This window comes from Oratosquilla oratoria, chromosome 12 (genome assembly GCF_046742065.1).
Source record: "Oratosquilla oratoria isolate Oo_2021 chromosome 12, ASM4674206v1, whole genome shotgun sequence".
In the NCBI taxonomy this organism is placed as follows: domain Eukaryota; kingdom Metazoa; phylum Arthropoda; class Malacostraca; order Stomatopoda; family Squillidae; genus Oratosquilla; species Oratosquilla oratoria.
This window is the reverse complement of record NC_134788.1, coordinates 7,939,214-7,952,862: the sequence shown is the minus strand read 5'-3', so window position 1 is coordinate 7,952,862 and position 13,649 is coordinate 7,939,214. Positions and strand designations below refer to the sequence as shown.

Genomic DNA, 13,649 nt, shown 5'->3' with positions numbered 1-13,649 from the left:
TGTCTGAATAAGGGAGGTACAATACTGTTCAGTAATAGTGGACTGGCTAGCAAGTTTGTTTAGTGTGTGTCTAAGGGAGGGTAGTGCCTGTATATTTTTGTTTTACAAGGAAAAAGGGGACAAATGTGAGTAGTAGTTTCAGAGGGATCAGTTTGTGAGTAGTTGGGAAGGTTTATGGGAGGGTTTTAATTTAGAGGATTGGGAGAGGAACAGAGGGGGTAATTGTGAGGAACAGTGTGGCTTTAGGGAAGATAGGGATTGCATGGGTCAGATTTTGAAAAGGCTTATAACAGGGTAGACAGGAAGGCAATGTGGGGGGTGTTGCAGATATATGGGATAGGGTGAAAGTTGTTAAGGGCAGTTAGGACTTTTTACAAGAGTAGTAAACCTGTGTATGAATTAGAAATGGAGAGACTGAGTGGTTTGAGGTAAAGGTGTACCTGCATCAGGAATGTGTCATGTTGCAATGTCTGTTGAATATGTACATGGATGGGGTGGTGCAGGAAGTAAAGGCAAGGGTAATGGGCATGGGATAGGAGATTATTAAAGGAAATGGAGAAAAGTGAGAGGTGAGCCAGTTGTTGTTTGCTGATGATACCTCTCTTGTGGAAAGGTCAGAGGGGGATTAAGGGAATTACTGGTGATGGAGTTTGGAAAGGTATGCAGGAGAAAGTTGAAGGTAAATGTGGGTAAAGGTAAGGTGATGAGATGTACAAGGGAAAAGGATGGCAGCAAGTTGGACATAATTCTGAAAGGAGAGAGGCTGGAAGAAGTGGATAGCTTTTGGTATTTGGGGTCGCATGTGGCAGGAAAGGGAGGAATGGAGGTAAATTGTAGATTGATCGAAGCAAGTAAATACATTGGGCGATTAAAAAGCGTCATGATATAAGATAGGCATCGGGGGATGGGTGCAAAGAGGAGATTATATGAAGGGATGATTGTGCCAAAAGCACTGTATAGAGCAGACTTGGAATTTAAGAGTCAGAAAAGAAAAGTTTGAATGTGTTTGAGATGAAATGTGAGAAGTATGGTAGGGGTTACAATGTTGGACAGAGGGTGAAGTGAGGAAGGGAGCTGGGTTGGAAAAGGAGATGGTAGATGGGGCTGACGAAAGAGTACTGGGATGGTTTGGACACATGGAAAGAATGTGTGAAGAAAGATTAGTAAAAGAGGTGTGGAAGGGAGAGGTAGATGAAGTGAACTTGCAGTGATGACAGAGGATGAGATAGATGGAGGGGTGAAAGGGTTATTGAGCAAAAGGAGAACATCTGTTGAGCAAGGGAGGGAGAAGGCAAGACATAGGGGTGAGTGGAGAGTGGCTGTGTATAGATGATACTGTGATGCCAGGAAGGGAGGGGATGGAGGTTAGGAAGTAGTTATGTGTGAATGATATTTTGATGGAGCATGAAGGGGTTTCTCCCCATCTCTTTTTCTGTGAGAGGGGGCGTTGCTGATTAAGTGAAGCGGCCATACTGTGGATGTACTGTCTTGCTGCACTGCTTCTATCAAGGTAGTTGGCAGGATACACGGACAACCTGTCATCCATGAGGAGCTACAATGAGAGGGAGGAAAAGGTGGTGGGTGGGGAGTGGGTATATGGCTTTTGATTAGGCTACCTCCCTTATAGGGGGGAAAAACCCATTGTATATAAATAGGTTTTGCTAGTTCACAAAAAGTAAGGGAGAGACCTCCATGTGGTAGGTCGGTGGATCATTAGTTCCATTCTTGCCAGTGATCCGAAGTTGAACAGAGATATGTAAAGGGGTTAGGTGAAATAGCTAAGGTAACATCATTGAGCTGAATGAAAGTGGCAGGCATCAGTCAGAATAGAGCATGTAGAGAGAGGCAATGAGGTGAAGAGGCCAGTCAGTGTCAGTGGGGTTCATGGTTTGCTCCTTACACCGGTCCCAGTTCAAGATCCACAGATAAGTACTAACAGCTTAAATTCCAAAGTTGCTCAGATGTCTAAAACTGAAAAGCTGCAAATTGTACTTGGAGTCTGTAATCTACCTAATATTCACCTTCTTGCTTCCCTTTAAGCATACAATAACAAAAAAACAAGCTTTGTCCACACCCAAATGGTTCCATAGTTTGGAATGTATCATCCCACAAGTTGAAAATATTCTCTCAACTGATGCAGATGATGCACCATCAGTGTGCAGAGATATGTTTCAACAAGATGAAGGGCATGGCGCTAATTTAGTGTCAAATGGCAGCTTCAACATAGTCTAATTTTTTTTTTTTTTTTTTTTCTCACTGATCTGGGTTGAGACAGCTGCCCTGGTACTTGGGATGCAGTAAGTATGCCACAAGATGGCATGGTCATATAACCTGCTCAAATAATTTCTTCACAGCTTGCAGATATTGAGATAGAATAGGATCCTCCAGGAAACTGAGTCAAGCATCACATACCACTGCAAGGCCCGAGTTGTCATACTGACACACATCAAGTGCATTTACAATAGGAGAGAGTTACTCTTTCAGATGCCAGGTCTGGCAAGACGAATTGGAGTCCATGATCTGTCTCACAATGCCCAAGACCATCTCAGATTCATGTTGTTGTACTATATATATGAAGTGGACACAGTTGTTGATGAATATATCAATACTGGCTACCTAGGACTTCCAGCAAGTATTACCAGGCAGCTGAGGTTTCTGGCTGCCAGGGAATGCCTTCAGTCATCCAGAAGGAGCATGATGATTACATAAGAATTTAGAAATTTCACTGATACATTTCATAATGGATTCTGGAGTGATGTCCCCATCAAGGAGATTGAGCCAATGGGCTGAAAGACCATACACATCGAAATGTGGGTCCTCAATCTGCAGAGCTTCCTGCATCTCCATATTCTTCTTGTCAGTGACAGCGTTAGATCTCAATCCAAACTCTTGTTTCAGCATTGCAGATTGATGACTGACACATCTTGCAGTTTCATACTGTTTTGTTTGAGGGGTCCTGTATCCTTTGCATCCAGGAAATGGGTAGCACTCAGTCTAGTAGTATGGGCTAGATCATAATGGATGTTTACCCAGCCATCCTCAATAAGTGTGACAGTCTTTCCCTTAGTGTGGTTCTTTATCTGGATCTGAAGATCTTGTGTGACCTCATGTAGAAGAGGTCGAATGAGTTGACTATGACTAGATGGGTGATAGTTAAGACCAAGAGCCTGAATGAGTTGAAGGAAGGAGGGATGATCCACAGACATGAATGACAAGTTGCATGAGAAGAAGAACTTGGCAACAAGTTCATCTAGCTTGTCCTTCACAGCTACACTGGTCTTGACAAAGTGAGAGGACATGTCATTCTTGATGGGGACTTTGGCAGGTGGCTAAGTAACAGGATCCTCACCAGAGTCCAAAGAAGTAGATGGATGGTTGACATCACATCTAGTTGGCTGGGGTCATTTCAAACATTTGGGCCATTTACTGAAAAAACTGTATTTCAGCGATAATTTTTAGGGGCAAGGCCATATGGTTTTTCATTGAGGTGTGCAGGAGTTTTCTTGTGCACATTTCATGGAGTATGTTCTTTTATTCTTGTTTTGAGGTCTCTTCTTGTTTGGCCCTAATAAACTCGTTCACAATCTCTACAAGGTATTTTGTAAACTCCTTGGCTGTCATCCATCTTAACTCTTATGGACATTTACCACATTACTGAATAGGCTGTTGAGATAGTTGAACACATAATTTATTTTATCCTTACATACTTTTGAAATGTATTATTAAATGGTAAAGTGATACATTTCTTATCCCAAACAAACTTTCTACTAGGGTTAGGAGTAATTATGTAGAAACTTGTTTTAGCTTTGGTGAGTGCTTTTGATAGGAACCAATTTGGGTAACCTATTTTTGTAAGCTGGGAATGTATTGTGGCTAATTCAGTTTCAAAAAAAGGTGGACTGCAAATTCTGAGGGCTCTAAGAAATAGGCCCAAAGCTACACAGTATTTAATTTTGTCTGGGTGATGGCTGAAAAAAATGTAGATAGCTTCCTGCATATGTGGGTTTTCTGTAACTCTCCTTCACAGTGTACAGAAAACCCACAGCTAGTTTGAGGGGTTTTGCCTCTCCTTAAAAGGGCTACCTAGGACTGTACTCCCAGTGTCAATTGAGGAGCTTCCAGCAGTCACCAAAGCGTCATTAACAGGAAAAGTTACTGCATGCTTAGAATAATGCTAAACACATTATTCAAACCTTTGAGTGACTGAATGGATTGGTTTCAGTTGTGCCTTGATTTCTCATATTAGTTTCAAGTGCAAAGGTGGGCAGATTCACATTTTTGAATCTGATAACCAAATTTAACCACCATTAAAACGTTGGACTGCCAAAAATTATGATTTGCAATTAACCCCGATAAAAAAAATTTGCAACCTTTTGATAAAAATGTCCATTTTTCAAGTAATCATATTTTACTTTCATTATTTTCACTTATGGTTTAAAGTCACAAACCCCTAGCAGAAGGCTTTGTAGCATGGAATTTAATGAACCATGCTCTTGGTTCAACTTCGCTGGTGGCAGGATTTGAACTGCCATAACCCACTCAGCCAGCGCTTCTTTGCCTTTGTAGTATTTTAATCAAAAATGTATTTTTGGCCTTAAATGCTTGGTTTCCTTGTATTAGAAGTGGCTTAAAGGGAAAAAAAACAACATTAAATTACCTTTGAAAACATTTTAAACCACAAAAAATTGAATCACTTAAAAATCTAATCCAATCTGACTAGACATGCTGGTGAATATGTAATCACACTTCAATCTCTTTGAGTTGTGCCTTATGTCTATGACTGGAAACTGTTGCAGTGTCTGGACGAGTGGAAGGTGTAAAGGGGTGCCAGTTGTAAGCTACAGGAATGAAAAGGTATAAAAGTTTCAAGTCTTGGTCTGGAGTGATTACCAACATCTTCATGGATCATCAATTGCAGGTACTTGCCACTGGTCTTGAAACATTTTCATGTAAAACAGGAAAGGGGAGGAAATAGATCATGTTTACTACAGCTGTAGGAACATAAGCAAGAATTTAATTCTGTGATTTTACTATCATTCATACCACAGTTTCAGGTTAATTTGGAAGCATTGAAACTCTTCATATTTTATTAAAGTAGCCTTACACAATTCTATTACACAAGTGGAATACTAAATACTAACTTACCATGCTCAACACCACCCCAGGTCTATCAAATGTAAAACTGAATTATTATGAAAGAGCATGGGAGTCATCAAAACTAAACAAGTGCAAGAAAAGTAGGACACATGCAAACTTCATAGGTCTTCCTTGAGCAATTTGTGGGCTGATCCAGTAGTGGTTACCTTAGTGCTGTGGGTCTCCTGTAGAGATCAGGACTGCAGACAGATTAATTGATGAATTATATCAACCTGTGGTTAAAAGTATTTTAAAACAAAACTATTCACTAGCTTCCTATACCTCAGGAGGCTAGAGGGTCCCTTCATAAATCAGGGAATATGTCTGTACACCCTTATACTGCTGGCCAGATTTGAACTGACCAACTCTACCTTCACTATAAGTAGTACTAACATAATGTGTTCAGTTATGTTAAAAAATCATGCAAGGTGTAATGTCTTAATTTCAAACATGCCACTATTTGTGGCTAAAGGCACAACACTAAAGCTACAGCCACAAGAGGTGACTTTACTCACTGCTATAGGTAGTGGCAACTACTTGCCACATGACAGTCATCACTCCTACAGAGTCGATCACATAAGACTACTCCCCACTGCATCTTGTCCACTGCCCTGGGTCAGAGGCAGTGTCACAAGTCACAGCACATCCACACCAAGGCCACTTCATTAAATTGGCAACCCCCCCCATGCATAAAAGGAGAAGACGGGGAGAAATCCCTTTGGGCTGTGTCAAATTTTCTTACACACACTACCTCACCCCCCATCCCCCCACCCATTCCATCTCATGCATCACATCATTCATATACAACCATTCTCCATTCACCCCTGTCTTCTGTCCTCTCCCATCCTTCCTTAACAGACATACTCCTCTTCCTCAAAGCTCCCATCACCCCATCCATCCATCTCATCCTAGGACGTCCCCTCATGTTCACTCCCTCCACATCTGCCTTCCATACCTCTTTTACTAGTCTTTCTTCACTCATTCTTTCCATGTGTCCAAACCATCCTAATACTCTTTCATCAACCCTATCTCCCAACTCCCTTTCCACCCCTGTTCTCCTCCTCACCTCCTCATTTCTCACTCTATCCAGCCTAGTAACCTCCATCATACTTCTCAGACACCTCATCTCAAACACATTCAAACTCCTTCTCTCTTATGTTCCATGTTTCTGCCCCATACAGTGCTGTTGGCACAATCACTCCTTCATATAGTCTTCTCTTAGCATCCATTCCCAAATGTCTATTTCTCATTACACTTTTTAATCCACCAAGGCATTTACTCGCTTCTCTCGATCTACATTCTACCTCCACCTCCACTCCACCTTTTCCTGTCACATTCACACCCAAGTATCTAAAACTATCCACTTCCTCCAGCCGCTCTCCCTTAATGCTCACTTCCAGTCTGCTACCACTTTCACCCTTTGAACATCTCATCACCTTACTTTTACCCACATTAATCTTCAGCTATCTTCTATCACACACTCTCCCAAACTCTGTCATCAACTTCCTTAATCCCTCCTCCGATCCTGCTACAAGCGCAGTGTCATCCACAAACAACAGCTGGCTCACCTCCCACTTTTCTCCATTTTCTTTAACCATCTCCAATCCCTGATCCACTACCCCTGCATTTACCTCTCCCACCACCCCATCCATGTACAAGTTGAACAGCCAGGGCAACATAAAACATCCTTGACGAAGTCCCCCCTTTACCTCTAACCACCACTCTCTCCATTTCTAATCCTGACACAAGCTCTACTACTTTCATAAAAACTCTTGACAGCTCCTAGAAGCTTTCCTCCTATCCTGTATATCCACAAAACCTCCCACAGTGCCTTTCTGTCTACCCTGTCGTAAGCCTTTTCCACATCCATAAAAGCCCAAAAAACATCCTTCCCCTTTCCTATAGCTTTCTCACATATCTGTCTTAACACAAAAATCTGATCTACACAACCTCTACCCGTCCTAAATCCACACTGTTCCTCACCAATTACTCCCTCTGTTCCTCTTCTAATCCTCTCAATCAAGATCCTCCCATAAGCCTTCCCAACTACACTTAACAAGCTAATCCCTCTGAAACTACCACATTCACACTTGTCCCCTTTTCCCTTGTAATTTACAAGTGGAACAATACAGGCTTTCCTTCAGTCCTCCGGCACTCTACCCTCTCTCCAGCTCTTATGGGAACCTACCAGGTAAAATTCTTAACTAATCTAATATCAACATTAAACAATAATTAGGACAGACCCAAGCTGTTGAATAGGGAGAAATAAAAGAGGGGGTTAGGAAGAAATAATAGGACAACTACAAACTGGGGTGCAACTAGAAGTAAACTGGCCAAACTTTACTAAGAGTCAAACCCAACTGGCTACAACTAAATTCAAATGGCAACTAGACAAGTGAACGGTTTTAAAGGTCTACTGAATACCCGGTAGGTTCTCATAAAGTTGGTGAATTTTTGCTAGATGGCTTAGTCACTTTTTGATACAATGCAAAAATAAATCCAATGTAATGTAATAAAAAAAAAAAAAGGCCTATCAAAATATCAGTAGCATATGAACTTTTCCTTTGCCAACTTTCGGTTTTTCTCATAAGGCTGTGATGTCAAGCTTGCTGTTTACATCCTGATGCTTGTCATGTGCATGCATTATAAAATGCTGTGCCATGCTGCCAATTTGATCAGTGATCTGTCATATTTCATGTGTTAGCAAGGTTTTATAAAGTATTTAGTTCGAAAATCATTTACTGTGTCAGCGCAAGTTGCAACAGTGCTTCAACGAAACAAACATCAGTGCTGGAATCTTGTCACAAAGTTGCGTGCTTCTTTGTTCCCAAGTCCCAGCACTTTTTTTTTATGAAGTATAAAAATTATGGTTTAACAAATTCATTGATTAACATTTGAGAAGTTACCAGTCACAGTTTTCAACCTGGTTGGGATCTCAAACAGTGGTATGTGAAATAAGATTAAGACTTTTGAGTGGTTGAATTTTCGAAGACGTAGGTCCTTTGCCTTGACATTTCTAGTCTTGATGTCCATTAGGTACTAGAGCTCTGGGTAGTCTGTGGCGACAGTTAGTGCGGATAGTGTATTTGGCACGTCTCTTCTGACTTCGTAAAGCTCGAAAAGGCCATGGGTTAATATTGACTTTTTAAGTAAATTCTCAAAAGTTCAATCCCCAATTTATTAAATTAATATTTATCATATAAAAAGATATTTAACAAGCAATAAGAGAGGAAGGGAGTAAAATTGTATCTTATTTAAAGTTACAATAGGCGTGGTTCAAAGCTTCAGGAAATGCTCCCGATTCGAAAGATGTAGACAACAACACCTTGTGGGAAAGTTTCCAAAATGAAATTCCCAATAATAAGGAAGATGCCTATTCAAATAAGTAACAATTACCACAGAAGTAATGAAAGGAAGATAAGTACATATCTACCTTCAAACATCTCGATGTAATTTCAGTATGGTAATTCAGGCACAAGGGGGCTGAATCCATATTGAGAATGGTAAAATGTATACATGGTGATTGAAAATTATCATTATCAATTTTCCATTTTCAGACTACTATTTGCTGCACTTCTTTTCAATGAAATTTCATATAAAAAGAAGAAAAAAAAAATTAGAGAGGTGCAATGGGCCATCATATCCCAACATCAAAACAGGTGTTGGAGTGGTGAAGGAGAAGGTTGATCTAAAATATGGTGAGTGTATATGCATTACTGTGCTACATATTGCATCCAAACTCTGAAACCATATAGGACTTCCTACTGGAGCAATGTGATAGCTTCAAAATACTTACCTAAAAATTTGATATTGTCCTAATATGACAAACTAAATAAAATGTACAAAATATAAACCTCAATTTTTCATTTACAGAATACATACAAATTTTACTTGGTGAATTACGGAGGTTATGTTCTGAATATCCATCATACAAACTTGTAAGAGATGCCAAACTTCAGTCCACTATAAAGTTCCTGAACCAGTCTGTTCCAAGTATGAAAAACAAGAGAAGTCTGACATCCTGAAACAAAGGTCCAGGTTTAATTGTCCAAAAAAGTGAATTTTTTTATATACTAAAAACAAATAGTACATACATATACCAAAGGCTTTTCCCCCCTTACATGGAAGGTAGCCTCCTGGATGACGGGTCCACTGCCCTGGGTTAGAGGCAGTGTCACAAGACAATTTGTATGGTATCCATCCAACCCAGGTGCCTTACCAGCTCTCATCATCTGAACAGCTGCCTTCACTTCATCTTTCCTTATTTCTCCTCCATTTTCCTCACTCATCATGGTCATTTTCTTAGCGTTTCCCACTGCAACTGCCTTTCCCTCCCTATCCTCCTTCAAATGTAGCAACTCCCTAAAATACTCTAACCACCTTTCCCTCACTGCCTTCTCTTCCAATTATCATATCTCTATCTGTATCACCTTTTCTTCTCTACTTGATTCGTCTCCTATTCCTCTTTTAATTTCTTTCTAAAACATTTTTCATTACTTTCAAAACTTTCTGTCATACTCTTACCCCATTTCATATCTGCTCTCCTCTTTTATGCTTTACTTGTCTTCTCTTTTCTTTGTACCTCTCATATGATTCTCTCATCCTATTTTGTAACCAATCTGTGAAAGCCTGCTTCTTCCCTTCTACACCCTTCTTTGCTTCCTCATCCCACCACTCACTACTTTTCCTTCTATTTTCTCCCATCCTCCTTGTTCCACGCACCACCTTTGCACACTTTATGACTCCCTCCTTGAATCATCCCCATTCCTCCTCCACTTCTGGTTTTACTCTATCCTTCACTCCCTCCCATTCCTCTTTCAGCTTCTTGTACTCCTTCTCCCTTTCTTTCTAATTCAAGCAGTTCACTCAAAGTACCTCCCAATCTTCTGCCCTTTTCCTTTTTCTCCACCTATTCTCCACTCTCAGCTTACCTTCCACCAAAAAGTGATCTGATATTTCCCCACTCTCTCCCCTTTGAACATGTACATCCTACTGTACTCTTGGTTATCACCATAAAGTCCATTAATACTCTATCTGCCACACATCCATCCACCACCCTCTCCCATGTGCACTTATGCTTGACTTTCTTCCTAAACACTATATTTGCTATCAACTCCCTAGACACATCTCCACCATCAACTCTCCACTACAATTTTTTCCTGGAACTTCATATTTCCCAATCACTCCATCTGATGGTTCATTTCCTACCCTAGCATTAGGGTCTCCCAATACAAATACACTGACATTTCTCCGTAATACCTCTATACAGGTAAAACAAAGAGAATGCCATGCTGGACTCTAAGTGGGTAAGCATCACTTGCGTATGCCTTTCTGCTGGTTTGATCCAAGCCGTCGGAAGAGTGTGATCTTTTCATCATACAAATCATACAGGAATGGCTTTTCTCCAATGTCTATCCTCATATACCTTGTGAGAGAAGTCTTATGTGAAAAACCAGAATTAAAGAGGTCACACTGGAAAGGCTTCTCTCCTGTGGCAGTCTTCATCTGCTGTATGGGATAACCCTTTTGTGAAAAAGCAAAGTTACACAGGTCACACTAGAAGACCTCTCCTGTGTGGCTCTTCATATACTCTGTGAGATAATCCTTTTTTGAGAAAGCTGCATTGCACAGAAGTCACGTTGGAAAGGCTTCTCTCCTCTGTGGATCCTCATATGCTGTGTGAGAGAACCCTTTCTTGAAAAAGCAGAATTGCACAGGTCACACTGAAAAGGCTTCTCTCCTGTGTGGGTCCTCATATGGTTTGTGAAAGAACCCTTTTGTGAAAAAGCAGATTTACACAGCTCACACTGGAAAGGCTTTTCTCCTGTGTGGGTCCTCATATGCCTTATGAGAGTAATCTTTACTGAGAAAGCAGAATCACACAGATCACACTGGAAAGGCTTCTCTCCTGTGTGGGTCCTCATATGAATTGTGAGATGACCCTTTCTTGAGAAAGCAGAATCACACAGGTCACACTGGAAAGGCTTCTCTCCTGTGTGGGTCCTCATATGACTTGTGAGAGAAGCCTTTAGTGAGAAAGCAGAATCACACAGATCACACTGGAAAGGCTTCTCTCCTGTATGGGTCCTCATATGACTTGTAAGATCACTCTTTTGTGAGAAAGCAGAATTACACAGGTCACACTGGTAAGGCTTCTCTCCTGTGTGGGTCCTCATATGTTTTGTAAGATTACTCTTTAGTGAGAAAGCAGAATCACACAGATCACACTGGAAAGGTTTCTCTCCTGTGTGGGTCCTCATATGAATTGTGAGATGATCCTTTCTTGAGAAAGCAGAATCACACAGGTCACACTGGAAAGGCTTCTCTCCTGTGTGGGTCCTCATATGACTTGTGAGAGAAGCCTTTAGTGAGAAAGCAGAATCACACAGGTCACACTGGAAAGGCTTCTCTCCTGTATGAGTCCTCATATGACTTGTGAGATGACCCTTTTGTGAGAAAGCAGAATCACACAGGTCACACTGGAAAGGCTTCTCTCCTGTGTGGGTCCTCATATGCTTTGTAAGATTACTCTTTAGTGAGAAAGCAGAATCACAGAGATCACACTGGAAAGGCTTCTCTCCTGTGTGGGTCCTCATATGCTTTGTAAGATCACTCTTTTGTGAGAAAGCAGAATCACACTGATTACACTGGAAATACTTCTCTCTTGTGTGGGTCATCATGTGATATCTAAAACAAATCATGATGTAGCTGTGCTATAGATGTCACACCAGATCCTCTTCATGTCACACCAGATCCTCTTCATCCTCTTCTTCACCTATGGATTCTATGGATAGCTCTTCCAAAGGAATGATGATAATTACCCTCCTCCTGGAAAATATGTAATCATAAGATTGTCATCTAACTCTTTGAAATTGTGTAATATACTGTAATAGGATTGTGAGTGTTGTGTACACAAACCATTTAATATTCAAGTCCCTTTGTACCTAAACAGACCCTTGTACTTGCCATAATGTAACATGAAATATAAATACTAACAGATATAGTGCTATTATATATTGCATTCTACCTTTACATTAGAAATATGCTGAAAACCATCCAATAGATACATGCATACTCACCCCACCACAACTGGATTGACTAAAATTTTGCTCTGGTTTTTTCATCATGTCATGAGATTTGGAAGTGGGAAACAGCCCAGATGGCAAAAGCGGTCATATCTTAACATCATTCCACAACATTCCATGTTTGGGCTCACAGGACCAGAGTCTAAATATGACAAACCCTAGGAGGGCTTATTCAGCTCATCTCATCTGACCCAAATAAGTGATGCAAGTCACATCCTTTCAGATAAACTGGTAAGTGGTGTACCTGTATTATTTCTAAATAACATAATAAATGAAATTGTAGAGGAAATTTCCATATTTTTTCTTGTCACATTAAGTAAAATACCTGTTTGTCTAATGAAAAAAAAATACATATTGGATATACCTACTAAAACAATCTCAACAATCATGATGTAATCAGGAAGGAACTGGTATTAAAGGTTCAATCCCAGTAAAAGTGGAAATAGCAAGAGGACAATGTATAATATCAGAATTAGTGCTTTCACATATTCAACCTACAGGTCCTTTAAACACAGGCATTACATGCACAATCTCAGTCATCTTCCAGGAGGCCTGTGACTCCCTTACCAGTTGTGACACTTGTGTGATGATATATATATATATATATATATATATACATATACCAAAGGCTTTTTCCCCTTTACAAGGAAGGTAGCCAAAAAAACAAAGACATAGAATCCACTCCCACCCATTCCATCCCCACATACTCCACTCCCATCCACCACCCTCCTCCCCTCTTATCTTGGCTCCTCAGTAACCCCTGCATCTCGCCCACTGCCCTGGGTCAGAAGCAGTGTTGCAAGACATAGCACTTCCTCATTTTAATGGTGGTCCCCCTCTTCATCCCCTCATTTAGAAATGGAAAAGATGGCTTAGAAATCCCTTCAGGATATATAAATTTATTTTTCACATACACTTCCTCACCTCCCCATCCCCCACCCACTCCCTTTCATGTATTACAGCATCATCCATACACAACCATTCTCCATTCACCCAAATCTTCTGTCTTCTCCTGTCCTTCCTCAACAGACATTCCCCTCTTTCCCAATGCCCCTTTTACCCCATCCATCCATCTCATCCTTGATCATCCCCACATGTCAACTCCTACCTCTGCCTTCCACAGGTGTTTTAATAATCTTTCTTCACTCATTCTCTCCTTGTGTCCAAACCATCCCAATACTCTTTCATCAACCCTATCTCTCAAATCCCTTTCCAGCCCCGTTCTCCTCCTCACCTCCTCATTTCTCACTCTATCCTACCTAGTAACCCCTATCATACTTCTCAGGCACCTCATCTCAAACACATTCAATCTCCTCCTCTCCTATGTTTCATGTTTCTGTCCCATAAAGTGCTGTTGGCACAATCACTCTTTCATACAATCTTCTTGTAGCATTCATTCCCAAACACCTATTTCTAAGTATGCTTCTT

At 40.7% G+C, this 13,649-nt stretch overlaps 1 protein-coding gene across 1 annotated transcript in view; it reads right to left on the bottom strand.

Moving 5' to 3' along the window:
* Positions 1-4,830: 4,830 nt before the first annotated feature.
* LOC143030939 (uncharacterized) overlaps positions 4,831-13,649 on the bottom strand; it is a 32,839-nt gene continuing 24,020 nt past the window's right edge. The window contains exon 2 of the mRNA XM_076194225.1: positions 4,831-11,964. Coding sequence (XP_076050340.1) covers positions 10,719-11,837 — 1,119 coding nt within the window. The 5' untranslated portion in view covers positions 11,838-11,964 and the 3' untranslated portion in view covers positions 4,831-10,718. The remainder of the gene's footprint in view (positions 11,965-13,649) is intronic.